The sequence below is a fragment of the Hyperolius riggenbachi genome, chromosome 5, assembly GCF_040937935.1.
Source record: "Hyperolius riggenbachi isolate aHypRig1 chromosome 5, aHypRig1.pri, whole genome shotgun sequence".
NCBI lineage: Eukaryota > Metazoa > Chordata > Amphibia > Anura > Hyperoliidae > Hyperolius > Hyperolius riggenbachi.
Window position 1 is genome coordinate 50,154,601 of NC_090650.1, and position 19,217 is coordinate 50,173,817.

General features: G+C 45.1%; 1 protein-coding gene across 3 annotated transcripts in view; it reads right to left on the reverse strand.

Moving 5' to 3' along the window:
• Positions 1-19,217, reverse strand: part of PRTFDC1 (phosphoribosyl transferase domain containing 1) — a 514,552-nt gene that overhangs the window by 21,612 nt on the left and 473,723 nt on the right. For all 3 annotated transcript variants that reach the window (XM_068235653.1, XM_068235651.1, XM_068235650.1), the window contains exons 3-6: positions 10,485-10,591; positions 7,672-7,855; positions 5,361-5,426; positions 438-455 (exon numbers count right to left, since the gene is read on the reverse strand). In XM_068235653.1, coding sequence (XP_068091754.1) covers positions 438-455; positions 5,361-5,426; positions 7,672-7,855; positions 10,485-10,591 — 375 coding nt within the window. The remainder of the gene's footprint in view (positions 1-437; positions 456-5,360; positions 5,427-7,671; positions 7,856-10,484; positions 10,592-19,217) is intronic.

Consider the following 19,217-nt stretch of genomic DNA (forward strand, 5'->3'; position numbering starts at 1 on the left):
TCCATGCCAATTTTGCTGGGGGTCCTGTGAGTTGTTGCTCCACCCTGGCTTAAATACAGTGTTTTATCCCAAAACTATCACCAGCATGCTCCTCTGGACCCCGGGGTCACGCAAGTGAAGGTGGGCCATTGCGACCCAGAGGAGCGGCGGTTTTTGCGGCTACCTGATCCGCTCAGCCCTGCGGAACAGGTAGCCTACTTTTTTTTTCTGAGCCCACCTCGGGCTCTTTAACACTAACCTTTAATCTGATCATGCCAATAATGAATGGCCTCTGGATGCATTCAAAATATAGCAAAAGAAAAAAGTTATGAATATAAGAACATTAAGAATAGAGGGGGAGGGGGGGGGGGGGCTGAAGTTTTCTCCCCTTTAGGTAATTTTAATATTCATCAGAAAACTGGAATGAAAAAAAAAAAAAAAAAAATGTGTATACTCACGTCTACAACCAGAACATTCTAAAAAGCAAAAGAACAGAACAGGTGTTACTGATGAGCAGCACAAGGTGAATAGTGTTCAGTGACATTCCTACTTCAGCTCACGACTGATTCCAAAAACTTATCGAAACCATGGCAATGGTGTCAGTTTGGTGTACAGGACTACCCAGAGCATTGTACAGTGGTAAGCACTCATTTTGCAGCACTAGGGTCCCAGGCATAAGCCTGGTACACATCAAAAGTAAAAGGAAGAGACAGCACACCACTGGCTGCAATCAAAGTGCTGTGTATTAGCGAATAAGTCACGCTACATGTTACGGAGGAAACACCTCCTTCATCAGGTGTTTAAGACCTGATGAAGGAGGCGTTTCCTCCATAACATGTAGTGTGACTTATTCGCTAATACACAGCACTTTGATTGCAGCCAGTGGTGTGCCGTCTCTTCCTTTTACTTTTGATGTGATACAAGCTGTATGAGCGTTCCAGCTGAGACAAGGCACCGGCGGAGTGTTTCAGGTAGCTTGTTACCGGATTAGCTGCTGACCAAACACCTTGGTGAATTTCCATAAGCCTGGTACACACCTTCAATCTGGATTGACCAATGTTTGGCTAATTTTACCACCTCCATGTAGTAAGAGGGTCCACAGATTCTGAATACTACTGTATGTGCAGATTGTGTAGGTAAACTCCTATACTGAATGGAAGTGATAACATTGGTCAGCAACTGGCCAAATTTGAAGGCGTGTACCAGGCTTTAAAATGTGGAACAGGACACTGTCTGCATGGAGTTTGTATGTTCTTCCCAGGTTTGTGTGGGTTTACTCTGAGTGGACGACTTCGAGGTCGGCCTGAACAGCGTGCGGGGAGCCCGGGATGGCGGCGGAGAGATCAACATGGGACAGTTGGCTGCAAATGGCTGTAGAAAGCCCCAGGTGAGTAAAGCTGATTTTTTTATTTTTAGCCTGATGATTCCTTAAGGCAGGGAACACACTTGACTGTTTTCGTACGCGTATTCTGCACAGAAAAACTGAGAACTCATGTTAATCAATGGCCTAGTACACACTTAATATTTTGTTCGCGCGCAGAAAAAAAACTGACATTCTGCATCATGACTCTGCACATTGTCACTTTTTTGTATCAATTACATCAGCTGCTATGAAAAACCGTGCGCGTTTTCCTGCATAGAGACACACTTGGTGTGCAGAAAAAGTATGCAGGAAAACGCACGCAGAAAAATGAAAGACAAGTGTGTTCCCTGACTTAAGGATTAGATTGTGAGCTCCTCTGAAGACAGTGCCATGACCATCTACTCTGTAAAGCACTGTGGGAGCTGTCAGCACCATATAAATGCATTTTTATAAGACTTCTCATTTGTTGGTTCACATAATATGCAAGGGTAAAATTTCACAAATTCCTCTTAACAACTTCAGTGCCCGAATGATTCATTACACAATTGCATCTGTTGCATGTCCCTGAGGATGCTTGGGGGGGGGGGGGCTCATATTTTCAGAATATCAAATCACTCCCACTCACCACCTCCCGCCAGGAAGACAATGACAGTTTAACACATCAGCGGCCTCACAGCATTCACAGGTATAGCTGTATTGTATGAAGGGGATTTTGTAAGAATAGTTTTTTTATCTTCTTAAAGGACCATTATAGCGAAAAAAACGTAAAAATTAAGATACACGTGTATATACTCAAGTATAAGTCTAGAAATGTAAGTCTGATTCACTTCATCAAAGTATAGGGGTTGACTTATACACGAGTCACAGGCAACACTGAGTAATGTGTGTACTATTAGTGACATTCCCATTTGCAGCAATTTACCCAGAGGTAAGGGACACTTTCTTGATAAAGGAAATACCAAGAAAACACAGGCCTGAAAGTCCTGGCCACAACAGTTACCAAGGAAAGGGCAGGCGGGAAAATACTGGGCTGCATTAAGGGGAGTGAATAATTGCTGTATTTGTGGGCCTGGAGGAGGTATTGGCTGCACTTAAAGTGAACCTCCGGACTAAAAATCGACTCAGCAGCACTGAAAAGGTTTGGTGTTTCTTTAACAGTTTCACAGCATCAGAACTTTGTTTCTTTCATACAAGCCTCATTTTTAGCTGCACAGAAGAAAACTGCCCGGGCTTTTTTTCCCCTGATGCTGTGCAAAGCATGATGGGATTTCTGATGTTATTGTTCTCGTTTTGCTGTTTTGGTGCAAATTTTTTTTTTTACATCTTGAATTTGACATTTGAAGCCTAGCGTGTGCAGCTGGGAGGGGTGATCAGGACACAGGACAGTTGGAACTGTTTCTCCTGCTCCTTGTCACCTCCTTTCAACCAAAAAGATGGCTGCCCCCATGACAAAGATGGCAGCCCCCATGAATCACAAACATTTGCCTGTTCTTTTAAAACAGGGTGGGTGAGAGATTATATTACCTATCTATTCTAATTAACATAACTAATGTAACTTGATGACAGTATGTTTGTTTAGGCTGAAGTTCCCCTTTAAGGCACAGGAGGGGTTGGGTGCAATACTGTATGCAGTGCAGTCATTAACCCCTCCTGAGCCCCAAGTGCAGCCATTAAAGGGAACCTAAACGGAGAAAGATATGGATTTTTCCCTTTAAGGGCTGGTGCACACCGAGCGGCTTTTTGGGCGTTTTCAGATCCGCTTGCGGCTGCGGATCTGCTTGGTCAATGTATCTCAATGGGGTGGTGCACACCAGAGCGGGGGGCGTTTTGCAGAAACGAAAAATGCCTGGGTGAGGCATTTTTTGGATTGCGGGTGCGTTTCTGCCTCAATGTTAAGTATAGGAAAAACGCAAACCGCTCTGAAAAACGGCACTTCAGAGCGGTTTTGCAGGCGTTTTTGTTACAGAAGCTGTTCAGTAACAGCTTTACTGTAACAATATATGAAATCTACTATACTGAAAACCGCAGCAGCAATCCGCAAAACGCTAGCAAAACGCCTCATAAAAATAAAAAAAAGCGTTTAAAAATCTGCTAGCATTTTGCGGATCTGCTTGCGGTTTTTGGTGTGCACCAGCCCTCAAATAATACCAGTTGCCTGGCAGTATTGCTGATCCTGTGTCTCTGATACGTTTAGCCACAGCCCCTGAACAAGCATGCAGATCAGGTGCTCTGACTAAAGTCAGACTGGATTAGCTGCATGCTTGTTTCAGGTGTGTGATTCAGCCACTACTGCAGCCAGAGATCAGCACGACTGCCAGGAAACTGATATTGTTTAAAAGGAAACATCCATTTCCCTCTCAGTTAAGGTTCCCTTTAACTTTGCTGGCTAGACTTATACTTGAGTCAATAAAAATTCCAGGGTTGAATATTGTAGTCGACTTATACACGAGGTCAACTTGTATTTGAGTATATACAGTACATGTAAACACATACAAATAAGAAGTATGTTTCTTCCAGAGCAAAATGAGATGTAAATTACTTTTCTCCTATGTTGCTATCTGCAGTAGGTAGTAGAAATCTGACAGAACAGACAGTTGTTTGACTAACCCATCTCTTAATAAAGGATTCTCAGTACTTATTTATTTTTTTTAAACAAAAGCACTCCCTGGAAAGGATCTATGCAAAGATGCAGGCAGCCCCCCCCCCCTTCCCCCTACACACACACCTCTTTGCAAACTTTTCTGGCAGTTGTACTGAGCAACTGCCATTCACTAACTGCTTTTGAAAAAAAAAAAAAACCTGAGAATCCCCCATGAGATGATGGGCTAGTCCAAAACCTGTCAGTTTTGTCAGATTACCTACTGTAAGCGACAGCAACATAGGAGAAAAGTAATTTATAGCACAATTTACTCTGGGAGAAATGTAATCTTTGTTTATGCGTTTGTGTATTTTAAATGTTACAATTTTTCATGATAGTGATCCTTTAAAGTCAATGGGAACTGTAAAAAAAAAAAAATCAAAAAAAAAAAAAAAAAAATCAGCCAGATACTTATCTAAGGAGAGGGAAGGCTCTGGGTCCTATAGAGCACAGTTCCCCCAACTCTATCCCCAAGGCCCACCGACAGTACACGTTTTGCAGAAAACCACAAACATGCACAGGTGAGGTACAATTTGGTCAAATACTGCTGTAGGGGGAGCCAGCGCTGGACCGTGGGAGGAGAAAGAAGGCTTTATAGGACCCAGACCCTTCCCTCTCAAAGTGGACCCAAATTAAAAATACAAGATTTCAGAAATAAAATCTATTTCCTAAATTATAATAATAAATAGCAGCCTTTTTTCACCTGCATGAGGACAAATATAAAATATTTTACATTTATTGGAGGAACCCCTCCCTTCCTTTCATATTGCCGGGACAGAATCCAGCAGACTGGTGGAGGAGATAAAAAACAAAAACAAAATACAGGCTGCTACTGATGATGTCACAGGGGAGGTGATCTCAGCTTGTGTGAGATTTCACATAGACGACGCCCCTGTGAGGGAGGGTAGCTGATGACAAACACACCCATGATCTAAAACCTGCTACTAAGCTCAGAAGTAATGGCTGCCATCTGTATAACCCTAGTTATGAAAAGAGAAGTGTGAAAAGCATGCACTGAAATGCTCATAGGCTTAAACGAGTGTTTATTTATCTTTGTATGTGTCAGAGCGGTGCAACTAAATATTTAGAATTAAAAAAATGTTTAGTTTGGGTCTGCTTTAAGTATATGGCTAATTTTTTTTTTTTAACAGTTCCCATTGACTTTAACAGGAAGCGGGTTTACACTTTAACTCGTGTTTATCTAACCTTGGGTTAAGCAGTGATGAGTAAATTGAAGTGCATGTGCGAATCCCAGCTGGTGGGAGGCGGAGGACACGTGACGTGCTGCAGAGGAAGGGGCTTTTGTTTTGTGGAACGCAGGTGGAATAGTTTAAGTGGCGTCATTTTATATTAAAGCAAGTGATGCATTACGGTAAATACCTTCCCCGTCAGCTTTGATAGATCTTCCCCTCCAATTATCTGCAGGTCTTCTGTAGACGTGTCATTCTGAATAAAAGAATATGGGGGATTACTGGAGGATGACAATTACACTCATATATACGCTGTATGGATTAGTCACTGGGGTGTTCGGAGCGATCAGCAGAGAGCGGCACAAGGACATCATTTATAAAGCTCCCGAGAACAGACTTTGCTGCTTTAATGATGTGGTGCTGTTCTGTTCTGCGTCACTCTCAGCAGAAGTATTTCCCAGCGTGTAAAGTTACAGCTAATTGCTTCAGAAGTCGCTGGTGCGTCACAGGATTAGGCATTGAAGGAGAGCAACGTCAGTAATTTATACCTTTCAATAAAGAAATTCCCTTAAAGAGAACCTGCGGCGGGTCGTGTGGGGGCAGATGGGACACAGAGGCATACTCTCTGCATCATGTCATGCCTCTGTGTCCCCCCCACCGCCGCTCTCTGCCCCCCCCCCCCCCTGAGACTAGCAACAAAATTTGCCACCATCTCGGAGGTAAACATGTGGGAGAGGGATTCTGTGTTCAAAACGGGGCGGTCCTACAGGTTTCCTGCGCTACCATTGGGCAGCTCTCCCTAGCCACGCCTCCTGCATCTCCCCCGCCTCCCTGCATGCTGGGAGAGAGAATCAAACTCTTTCAAGCGTCGTGACCTAGAAGTCACGAAAGTAAAAGTGGGCGAGTATCCCACAGGAGCGGCGGTTTTGGCAGCTACCTGATCCGCTCAGCCCCCCGGATCAGGTAGTCTTTTTAATTTTATTAGCCCACCTCGGGCTCTTTAAAAACTGAATTTAGGCCCCTTTTACAAATTGTCACATTGTTGTACTCTTCCCATGCCGCAGTGGTCATTACTCCCTATGAGACTGGCCACGCTACCCACAGTGCGAGATGATGCGATGGAAGTGCTTCCAACGATGCAGAGGCAGATTGCATCGGACTCAATGGCACCGCAACACTTTAATTAGTGACGTACTTCCTGTCAATCAGGGAGAATGTCACTGAGTGGGGGAGGCGGAGCTACGCAAATCATTCTGTCGGCACCTCAGGACAACTTAAACAGGAAATGGCGCAGTGCGATTGTCCAGTGGCGGGCTCCCCTGCTGCAGGACAATTGTACAGCACTATGTGTTAAACCAGCCCTAAACTGAACCCAAGATAAAGTATCAGGCTTTATACTTACCTGCGGCTTCCTCCAGCCCCCTTAAAGAGAATCTGTACTCTAATATTCTTACAATAAAAAGCATACCATTCTATTCATTATTTTCTCCTGTGCCCCTCTGTGCTGTTTCTGCCACTCTCTGCTGCAATCCTGGCTTGTAATTAACAGTTTTAGGCAGTGTTTACAAACAAACTAACCAGCTTCTAATAGGCTCAGCTAAGCATAGTGTGTGAGTCATTCAGAGTATGCAGGGGGCCTGCAGAGGGTGTGTATCGCTTCTACCAATCACAAGCAGCCCTGCACATTCCACACAATCAAGCTTTAGCCCGACAAACAGGACAGAGGAAAGATACATTGATTTATTACAGAGACAGTGCAGTTAGGAAAGACTGCAGTAAGCCAGAGCAGATTAGAACAGGCATAGGAACTTATAGGATAGAAGAACTAAGGCTGAAAAATTTGTTACAGAGTCTCTTTAAGGCCGCTTGGCCCCTCGCCATTTCCCTGGGCCGCTACTGTCCCCACTGGACGACCCGGTACTCTGGCCGAGTTGCACTTCTCCGTGCATAGGCCCCAGTCGCGCCCCCTTGGCTGGGACGATTCTGCGCAGAAAGCTGCATGCCACGGAAGTGTGACTGGGGCATGCGCGGTCGGTCATGCACGACTAGGCGCGACTCGGCCAGATTACCAGGTCATCCAGCGAGGGTCAGGAGTGGCCCAGGGAGACTGAGGGAAAGAGCAGCCTCAAGGTGTCTGGAGGAAGCTCCAGGTGAGTATAAAAAAACTTGAGACTTCTTTCATCTCCGGTGCACTTTAAAGGAAACCTGAGGGGATTCAATTTACAGTATAGGTGGCAATCAGATGACTATTTGTGCATGTACAGTTATGCTTTAAACAACAACTATCAAAGAAAAGACAGTGAAAACTGTTTTCTGTAAATTTCATAATTTTCTTCTCATAAGAAATTAAAAAGGTGAAAAAAAGCCTTGGTATTGCTATTTGATAGTAATTACTGGAAATACATATATGGCATTTAGAATTTTAGTTAACTTTGATAGCTGTCCTTTAAATGTTATTAGAATGTAGTAAGTAAAAAAGAGTGTTCTACACTATAACCTACACAGTAGCTTTTCAGCCTGATAAAATCCACTCGCATGGAGATGAACCGCTCTGAATTGCGACTGAGATTCTTGATCTGCTCCACGAGGTCTGCACAGAATTTATATCCTCCTTTCAGCACACAGAGCACAGTGATATAATTGTCTCCGATGTCTTTCATTATATCATTGGCCAGCCGCTCTATCCTGCAGGACAAACACAGAGAGGATCTGTCAGTGTAATTAGCAAGCCATCAGTAACAGAGCATGGAGGAGGTGAGGCCCTGTCTGATGCCCCTTACATAGCAAGCATTCCTGTCAGAGACAGAGGTAACAGGAAGCTACAGCTCTGGCCTGCTGCAAGAGACAAGAGCTGCTTACTGACTGACTGGTAGCATTCATGGGGTACAGACAAGGAAATTTCACCAGGTGTGAGGATATTGCACCTCTACGAACTATCAAATCTGTCTCCCCGACACAGTGAAATGCAGAGTGCACAAAAAAAAAAAAAAAAAAAAGCGAACATTTTCGTACCCTTCTCTACAAAAAAAAAAAAAAAAAAACTGGCTCGAAAAAACATCTGACAGCAGACCTGGGCTCAGAACTTCCTCTCTGCTCTAAAAGATAAGCAACAGCATAATGATCTTTACAGAAAAAGATTTCTTTGTTACACCTAATTCAAATCCTGCCATAAATCTGCAGTGTGTCTACTTCCTGCTTTCATGGAAGCAGACATAGGGTTAACATCCCGTGTTTACAAACTAGCTGCTCTGCAGTGGCAGTCAGCTGACACAGATGAGAGATCATATTACACTTGTGATTAGTCACAGAGGAGGGGAAAATTAGACAGACTAAACTCTAAATACATACAGGGTGCATTTCTCTCTGTTTTCCATCTGTCCTGTGGAAGAGTTCAGGTCCACTTTATTTTTCCAACTTGACTACATTTCAACATTTGGAAGCTCTACCGTGCACTATGAGAGCGGTTTCACACTTGTGCGGTGCAATGGGCGAGTGGTATAAGAGCCCTACTGCAGTCCACTGCACCGCACCGCACCGTTACCAACATTTCACATCCCTACTCCCAAGGCTAGGTGCACAACTAAAGTGCAGAGCGACTGTAATAAGCATCTCATTTGTGCACCTAGCCTTGGTAGAAGTATGGAATCACTCCGTGAAACGGTCGTCAGGCCGTGCACCACATGCACCCGCTGTTGCCACCCCACTGCAGCTCATCAGAACTGCTAAGTATTACTTTGCATTTGCACCAGACTGGGGGGAATTGTGCATCCCCAAAAACATGCTGTACTTGACTGGCTAATCGCTCTACCAAGCTAAAGTGAATGCCCTGTGTCCAAACAAATGCTACATTATTATGCTATGGAGGAACTTTAGCTTCCAATATAGTTTGCATGCAAAGTATAATATACTGGACTCTTGCACCACGATGAGGTAAACATCCAGGCAAGAGACCTAACCTAAGCTACAACAACATATGTATAACCCTGAGAGCAGCTAGGCAAAAATGTGCACTTTACATGTAGAGGACAACGAGGAGAGTTCCAGCGCATACCACAACAGGCTGCATCCGAAATTACCAACAGCTCACATGTTCAGCATTCTAATAAGCTAACTGCACACTTTGCAAAACAGATGCAAATCATATGCATAACTATCAATGAGTAGTATAATAAATGTAGCATTTGTTTGGACTCAGGGCGTGCATTTTAGCCTGGTAGAGGTGCTGCATGCCTAAGTGAATAACCGGTCAAGTGCAGCACGTTTTTTGGGACGCGCAACCCTTCCCCCTTCTTGTTTTTGCTATAGTATATAACTACCAGGTTAACTACTCCCAGCCGTATTCCTGTGTTTCCTGTTTGCATGGTAAGTAATCGTTCATTAGTAGTTATGCATACGATTTGCATCTGATTTGAATGCGAAGGTTGCAGATAGCTTATTAGGGGTGCTGAACATGTCAGCTTTTGGTCATTTCGGATGCAGCCTGTCATGGTATGCGCTGGCTCTGTCCTCGCTGTCCATTAAACGTAGTTTACTTGTAGTGCTCTTTCCATATAGGGGGGTCAGAGGAATCTAGTCAGGATCACAGTTTTATGTCTTAGAAACTGGGCTACAGTGATTGATGGCGGATTTACCCCCCACCACACTTGGCTGCCTTCTGACCTCTGCACTGCTGTGAGAGACTTAGGGACCAACATGAATACTGATCTACAAATTAGATCTGCCTGGAGTTCTTATTTAGAAACATAAAAGGTGTGGGGGTGGTCTAATGACTCCCGGAGGGAAAACCAAACACAAGGACAATGGGTGCAACGATGGTGCAGTAAGTCACAACAGAAAAAGGAAAGCAAACAACGAAATGTGTACTCATAAAGGAAGGTTGCAGAAGGGCAACCAACCGCCGTAGGCTATAAACCGACTCCACTCGGGTGTCCAGACAAGCTGGGTGTGGTCGCGCTCTTGATGAAAAAAGGAACTGGGTGGGCTTAGAGGTGGCTAGGCCACGTAACACCGAGGCGGTAAACCCCTCTAAAAGGTGTGTGAACGGCACAAGGGGAAAGGAGGTGCCCAGGGTATGATAAAACTAAGTTAAAGCCAGTTAAAAAGAAATTAAGTTTAGGTGGCTTATCACCTCAAATGAAGACACAACCATACGATTAATGACTTTTAATGTGCACTGGCAACGCGTTTCGTGGGACTGTGCCAACTTCCTCAAGCCAAATAAAAGTACCCAGACAGTGCTTAGAGCCGAGATTAGATGCCTCCTGCCTTTTCTCATTATTTAGAAACAAAATAGAAAGGGATTTCTTGGCTTTACCTGTCAGCGATGACTCCATGGGGTATGAACACACATTCTAGATCCTCGAGGTAATGGTGGGGCAGTGTGAATAAGTCCAGCTTGTATCCTGACCATTTGTCTGGCATCTGAAAAATGAATATTTTGTTGATCAAAGCTGTTACATGCATGTCCTCAGTGAGCTACAGATATGGTCAAAGAAAGGGCAATTTTTACTAGGTGTACATTTTTGGGGACCTCTGACAAGAATCTAGTGTGTGTACAGCAGCCAGTAACGCATCAGGGAAAGTTCTTATTTGTTGGGTCATCTCATCCAAGGGCTGGTTGAGTCCATTGTTTTCCCTCCTTATTACTCCTCCTAATACATTATGCTCCATTGCTCCCCACCCCACCCATAGCAATACAACGCATCGCTAGCCTAAAGGCTATTGACCCATTTGTACAAAACTCGAACCCAAGCTGTTACCCAAGAAATGAAGTCCCAGTCCCTGTGGGCGACAGTAATTATGTGTATGTATGCATCTTAACAGTCACATATTGTTTATAGAAATAGGATGGTCTCATGCGGTTTTGGCTTCTCAGTACTACAAGATCAGGCTAGAAGTGTCAGAGTGCAAAGCATGTGCTTCTCATCCATCCAAATAACCCAGGACTATTTTTAACTTGTCCTGAAGAGGTTAAACAGCGCAGAACACAGCAATAGCGCTTGTGTCTGCAATATTACGCAGTGGCTGTCTGTCTGTGCAGAGCGCGCACTTGGTTACCACAGCAACGGACAACAATAGGTGTCAGTAGCTGTGCCAGCTTCAAATAAGGGGTCCTCGGCGTGAAAGTATAGAGCCGTACGGCGCCGTTCTGCGTTGTACGGCGGCTGCACAGAGCTCAGTAAAGTGTGCAGTTACAGTTGGAATAATCCTCACTGAGCGGACCAGAGGGGGGAAAGCAAACGGCAAAGCAAACACAGGTCAGATGTCTCCTACAACGAAATGGATTATGCTGAAGTGGCGTCAGTAAGGTAAATCTTCTGACGTGACTCATTTGCAATAAATAGATATTGCCAGTGTAAAAAAAACAACAACAATCAGCCACATTAAATGTCAATAACATTGCTGCAAAAACAAATATTTATGTTAAAGTGACTAAAATAGAAGAATTTAACCATAGTGCCCCTTTAATAAACAAAGTTAGGGTAGGCGGAGCTTGTGCCTGCTGTTATTGTTCCAGAAGGTGTGGTACAAGAATTCTTGGCAGGCGGACTTTAGTACTCTACTGGCCGGGATTCTGAATATTTGCAAAAGGCTTGTGTGTCTGGAAAGAGACATCTAAATAAAGTTAATTTGTTAAATGTGTTTAAAAAAAAAAAAAAAAAAGAATTACGCAGCCATTATGCCTCTCTATCCTCACATGCTATTTTTATTTTTGTTTCAATTACCCGTAGATTACAAGTAATTAGACCTAACTAGGTTTACCCATCCTGCAGACACCCTGCAAATATTATCGAGTACTGTTCTGGCATCACTGCTCAAGCTTAAAGCGGATCCAAACCAAACATTTTTTTTTAATTGAAAATATTTAGTTGCACCACTCTGACAGATACAAAGATAAATAAACACTCCTTCAAACCTATGAGCATTTCAGTGCATGCTTTTCACCCTTCTCTTTTCATAACTAGGGTTATACTGGGGGCAGCCATTAGCAATTCCTCCATTGCTGGACACCACAGTTTGCCGGATTTTGTCCGGCAATATGAAAGGAAGGGAGGGGTTCCTACAATAAATGTAAAATATTTTATATTTGTCATCATGCAACCGAAAAAAGGCTGCTATTTATTATTATAATTTAGAAAATAGATTTTATTTCTGAAATCTTGTTTTTTTAATTTGGGTCCACTTTAACTTGAATCCTCCTCCTCTTAAAGGACAACTGTAGAAAGAGGGATGTGGAGGCTCAGGCTGCCATGCTTATTTCCTTTATAAGCAATACCAGTTGCATGGCAGCCCTGCTGATCCTCTGCCTCTAATGCTTTTAGCCATGAACAAGCATGCAGCAGATCAGGTGTTTCTGATGTTAGGGCTGGTGCACACCGAGCGGCTTTTTCAGCGTTTCTGCAGCCGCTTGCGGCTGCGCATCCGCTTGGTCAATGTATCTCAATGGGGTGGTGCACACCAGAGCGGGAGGCATTTTGCAGAAACGAAAAATGCCGGGGTGAGGCATTTTTTGGATTTCGGATGCGTTTCTGCCTCAATGTTAAGTATAGGAAAAACGCAAACCGCTCTGAAAAACGCCTGTTCAGAGCGGTTTTTTGTTACAGAAGCTGTTCAGTAACAGCTTTACTGTAACAATATATGAAATCTACTATACTGAAATCCGCTGCAGCAATCCGCAAAACACCATAGAAAAATAAAAAAAAGCGTTTCAAAATCTGCTAGCATTTTGCGGATCTGCTAGCGGTTTTTGGTGTGCACCGGCCCTCATTGTCAGAACTGACAAGATTAGTTGCATGCTTGTTTTTGGTGTGTGGTTCAGACACTACTGCAGCCAAATAGATCAGCAGGACTGCCAGGCAACTGGTATGGTTTAAAAGAAAATAAATATGGCAGCCTCCACATACTTCTCGCTACAGTTGTCCTTTAAAGTTGCCCCCAGCATAGGTTAGCCAGGTAGGTGCCCCCAGTAGGTAGCCAGCCTGTCCCTCTCCCCTCGTGGCCGCTGGTCGTTTCACCTTCTGAGTCGGTGGCCGCCTCCTCTAGGACAGTCCCCGGTCCCCCTCGCTGCTACAAGACCTCAGATCAGCAGTGACCCGCTGTGCTGTGTGATGAAGTAACAGGAGAGCAATACCCCTGGTAACAGCCCATATACAGGAAGTACTTCCTGTAAATGTGCTGCTACAGGAGCTGCGCGGAGCTACATTCTCAGCAGAGGCAGCCCCGAGTGGCCGACCTCAGGAGAGAATCATCTAACGTGTACAAAGCTGAATGCCTGTAGCCACTGTCAGGGGCAAATCCAGGCTTTTCAAGGGGGGGGGGGATTCCTGAAAGCTGCATGTGGGCGTGGCCAAAACATGATGTGCGTGGAGCCAAAATACTAGCAGTTTCTAGGCTAAATTGCACCCAAGGCGAGGGCGTAAAATGCGCCCCAATGTGGAGACAGGTATAGGTGCCCACAGTATAGGTAGCCAGCCCAGTATAGGTAGCCCATATAGTTGCCCCCAGTATAGGTTAGATAGGTATATGCCCCAGTATAGATTAGATAGGTATATGCCCCCCAGTATAGATTAGATAGGTATATGCCCCCCAGTATAGATTAGATAGGTATATGCCCCCCAGTATAGGTTAGATAGGTATATGCCCCCCAGTATAGGTTAGATAGGTATATGCCCCCCAGTATAGGTTAGATAGGTATATGCCCCCCAGTATAGGTTAGATAGGTATATGCCCCCCAGTATAGATTAGATAGGTATATGCCCCCCAGTATAGATTAGATAGGTATATGTCCCCCAGTATAGGTTAGATAGGTATATGCCCCCCAGTATAGGTTAGATAGGTATATGCCCCCCAGTATAGGTTAGATAGGTATATGCCCCCCGGTATACATTAGATAGGTATATGCCCTCCAGTATACATTAGGTATATGCCCCCAGTATAGATTAGATAGGTATATGTCCCCCAATATAGGTTAGATAGGTATATGAGAAAGCAACAGAAACAGGAGGAGTGCTCCGTAGTATGATACCGTTTAATTAAATAGAAAATGCACAGTAAAAAATGCACTTACTAGATGTATGTGAACAGCAGGCATTAAGTTTGGCATATAGCCCAGAAAAGAAACGTCCCCTCATAGAAGAAGAACCTGATGCTGCAGTGGCCAGCGGCAGCAAGGGTCCAGATGGTGGGTGGACTTCAGGTGTTCCTTACAGGAGACTGTGTGTAGGTACCGTCAAGACGCGTTTCGGCGTGTCCATGCCTTCGTCAACGCCGAAACGCGTCTTGACCCTTGCTGCCGCTGGCCACTGCAGCATCAGGTTCTTCTTCTATGAGGGGACGTTTCTTTTCTGGGCTATATGCCAAACTTAATGCCTGCTGTTTGCATACATCTAATAAGTGCATTTTTTACTGCGCATTTTCTATTTAATTAAATTGTATCACACTACGGAGCGCTCCTCCTGTTTCTCTTGCTTTCTCTTCTAGTAGTCCACTCACAGCCGAGCGTTCAAGGGGCTGCCACTGTGTGATCAGTTTGTGGTCCACATTGACCATGTGTCTGTAGTAGCGCAAGATTTCACATCTATTTTCTTCTAGATAGGTATATGCCCCAGTATAGATTAGCTAGGCAAATGCCCCATTATAGGTTAGCTAGGTATATGCCCCAGTATAGATAAGCTAGGTATATGCCTCAGTATAGGTTAGATAGGTATATGCCCCAGTATAGATTAGCTAGGTATATACCCCAGTATAGGTTAGATAGGTATATGCCCCAGTATAGGTTAGATAGGAAGGCGGGGGGGGGGGGGGGAGCAGGGAGAGAGAAGTTTCCACTTACCTGCCTTCACCCTGCACGCAGCTTCTATCTTCTGCTTGTCCCGGCGCGCGTCGCATCGGTAAGAGCTCCCCCTGTGATGACATGCGGTATGTCATCACAGGGGGTGCTGTTACCATAGCGACAGACGCCAGGACAGGACGTACATGGAAGCTGCGCAGGATCCAGGCACCGTAAGTGGCAAGTCTTCTGTCCCCGCAGCTCTGCCTTACGCCCGCCGCCAGCAGCAAGCGAGGCCCCTGGCAGCGCCGCACACACATTTTTACGGTCGCGGAGGGGGGGGGGGGGGGCGTTTTCCAGACACCCGGAATACCCCCTTCCATGCGCCAGTGACTGTTAATATACAGTACTAAGATGGTCCATCTACTTGTACTGGATGTCACTTGACTTTCAATTCAATGTTCACTATAAGCTTGTTGCTGAGAATCTGGTGTTTACAGCCTCCACCAAGCATCATTAAGAGATCCAGAATGCTGGATTTTCTCGGCAGAGTGGATTTACGCTCCAAGTCGCATCCCATGTCACTTATACTTCTGGGTTTGAAAGAAACACTGGAGAGATTTAACAGGATGGAACATGGAGCGCATCAGCTATAGGCGCGGCAACAAGGGTAAGTTAACTGCCCCACCTACAAGTTTTACCTGGAAGTGGAATACAAAAAGAGACACCGAGAGCCTAATATAGTGTAGTATGTACTGGTAATATGGGTATGACAGAGTACTGTATATTCCTGCGTATAAGACTACTTTTTAAACCTTGAAAATCTTCTGAAAAGTCAGGGGTCGTCTTATACGCCGGGTGTCATTGATGCCGGGTGATACGCCCTATCCTGTTACCGACTCTCAGATCTCGCTGCTGAGGACTGTAGTGAAGCATCGCAGGCGCACATGTGCAAGATCTGAGAGGCAGAGAAGGAGGTAATTAGGATGCAAGCGTGGGCCAGAAGGGTGAAAGAGGCGTGTTTTATGTGCACAGCGCAATATATTCTTCAATACCGCTCTGATAAACAGGTAGAAAAGGAGAGTTGACCAATCCAACCAGTCAATCGCCTATATACTGTTCTATACTTGGTACCACATACATAACACCAGTATATGGATTTTTTTATTTTTTAATTGGTGTGTGTTGGAAGAGGGGTAGTCTTATACGGCGAGTACATCACAAACTCTATATTTTAACTGGAAAAGTTGGGGGGTCGTCTTATACGCCCAGTCATCTTATACGCCGGAATATACGGTATATGAAATCAATACTCACAAACCAGGGTTACCTTCCAGGCAGAAACTGTAAAGGCAGGTTGGGAGATTAGACCTGTCCCTACTCAGGATTAATAAATCGCTCTCTGTAGATCGGAAAAAAAGGCTGCAACACCCCTCCACCAAGGCAAACAGCGTCGCTTTGCTTTGTACTAGACCAACATGAGTTGTATGCTCCGTTCATAGCCTGAGGAAGTGGGATATGCCTGCGAAACGCGTTTCACTTTCCGGAATATGTGAATAAATATTTGGTTGAACTCTATCATCAGTTTGTTGTGTCTACTTTGAGGAGGGAAATCCACCTCGGCCTCCCCCGATTTTTAAAAACTTTTTATGGACTTTTATCCTTTTGGCGCCTCTGTTTGCCTGTACAAGTTTTACTCGGAATTCAGAATTGAAAAGTCAGAGCTCTACAGTGCTCATGTTTAGTGGCCGATGATGCTTTGATTACATCATCCTCACAGTTTAGACTACAAGAATAAAAGGTGCTGTCTAAATATTAGTGGACTGCAGCCTGAAACACAGACAGTTTGTCAAGCAGAAAGTGACCAGTGTCTGGGCTTCCGATGAAGTGGCACAGTTGTGATATCACGCAGCAGGCAGGGTGAGAGAAAAGAAGAAAGCTCTCATCTGGCGATCAGCTGAAGTGATCCACCAGGCTGATCGCTGGTTGAGGCATCAGGGGAAACTGTACAAAACGCTAGTTTTTTGGCTGAAGCAAGTGGTCGAGGAAAATGCTGGCTATATTATTGGGCATTTTCCTGGCCTCCAGTAGGACAGTCCAGGAAACGCTATCCAAAACGCTAGCTAGGTAAACAACACTAGCTAGGAAATCATTCTCATTGCAAACACATTGGTATTTTTAAAGCAATCAATATGTGGTTAGCGGCCAATGTTGGGTGACTTGCCAACTTGAATGAGCCCTTAAGGGGCCCATACACTGGTTGATTTCAGCCTTCGAGAGATTGATCAAATTGGAAATCGATTGACGATCGATTAGTCGATTTGTGGCCTATGTCGATCAATTTGATCTGACAGGATGGACCGTTTAGGTCAATCTGCTGCTGGCAGCAGATCGATGGCCCATAGAGTTGCATTGGATCTAATGGTCCAATAATGCATTTTGAAATCTATTGGATATCTGTTCCTAGTGTGTGACACACATCAGATAGATTCCTGTCAGATTCGACTTGACAGGCATCTGACAGAAATCTATCTGAAGGTCGAATCTGCTGTAAATCTATAAGTGTATGGCCACCTTTACTCTGGAAATTTATTCGGTGAAGTAAAGGTAGTCATACACTGGTCGATTTGCCATCAGATTCGACCAACAGATAGATTCCTCTCTGATCGAATCTGATCAGAGAGGGATCGTATGGCTACCTTTACTGCAAACAGATTGTGAACCGATTTCAGCCTGAAACCGTTCACAATCTGTTGTGGTGGTGGTGATACTGCCGCCGCTCCCCCCGCCCGCATACATTACCTGCTCCGCCGGCGCGACTCCAGTCCCCAGGTCTCCACTGTCTTCTCCGCTCTGGTCTCCAGGTCCAGCATGCTTTACTTCTTCCTGTCCGGCAGGAAGTTTAAACAGTAGAGCGCCCTCTACTGTTTAAACTTCCTGCCGGGCAGGAGGAACTGAAGCATGCCGGAGACCAGCGCGGACACGGAGCAGCGGTGACCGGGGGTAGTCGTGCAGGTAATGTATGCGGCTCTATTGCGACGGTCGTCGGGTACTCGAACGCCGCTAGCGACGCGCTCCCTATCCACGGGCGATCGATGGTAATTTTCCGCACGGATCGATCGACGGGATTGGACAAAATGGATGGAAATTCGGCGTGTAGTGCGAACGATTGCCAGCAGATTCGATCCCAGTGATCGAATCTGCTGTCGAAACGGCGGCAAATCGGGCCAGTGTATGGCCAGCTTAAATTTCTCAGTGACTTGCCAGCACAGCACAGACACCTGCTGGGACGGCACTTTACTATTATCTGAAGTATTCTTGTTTCCTATCCTATGTCTTATCTCCAAGGCCATGGACTCAGACAGGGTCCTCTGCTGACCTCTCACCAAACGCCTCGTACTATTTTATCTCTTCTCGCTCCTTTTTGTAGGTTTGCCAGAGCAAAAACGTGTCATGATTTGATACTCGATTTTCACGCACACGCTCTAAAATGCAAAGTTAGGCCTGAGACTGGTTTCGCATCGCACCGCCATGTCAAAAACAGCCGAGTTAATACGCGGTAATCCCTGTCTGGCAGCAGGCCAAGCAGGAAGTGAGGATCTCTAGCGCTCACTTCCTGAGGCCAAAAAGAGGATGGCGCAGAAGTGCATTGAAAAAATGCGCTTCTGTGCATGCGTGCCGCAACGCTACCACGCAATTTTTAAAAAAAAAATATACATGTGGCCATAGACTTACATGACTTTCGCCACAAGTCGACCGGTAAAGTAGGTATGCGTTTGCGTCAGGTATACGGTGAAAACGTCACATTGTGTTGGTATGAAAGGCCCCATAGATTAATTGGCGTAACGTTGGCCTGAGGTAATAACAGTAAGAAAAGAGCAAACTACTTGGTCTCGACCTGGATTTATGCAATTAAAGCTTGACTAGTGACCTTAGCCCATGTAAAAAGGTCTGTCACCACTCCACTGTGCGCAGCCGCCTCCCTCAGCGTCTCTCATCCCTTCCTGCACATGCACAGTAGCGCATAACACGGGACACACACACACAGGAAGTGAGGGATGGGATGCAGAGACACTTGCACATTATTATATAGGATTTACTGGATGATGACCCGGCGTTGCCCGGGTATGTATTTGGCTGGTGTTGGCTCCGCCCACTTTTTCTAACCCTATCACATCACACAAACACTCAATGGCCAAGTTTGTGAGCTTTAGGGTCTTAGGCATCAATAATGTAAGTGTGTTAAGTGGCTGGATGGTGTAATGGTTAAGGACTCTG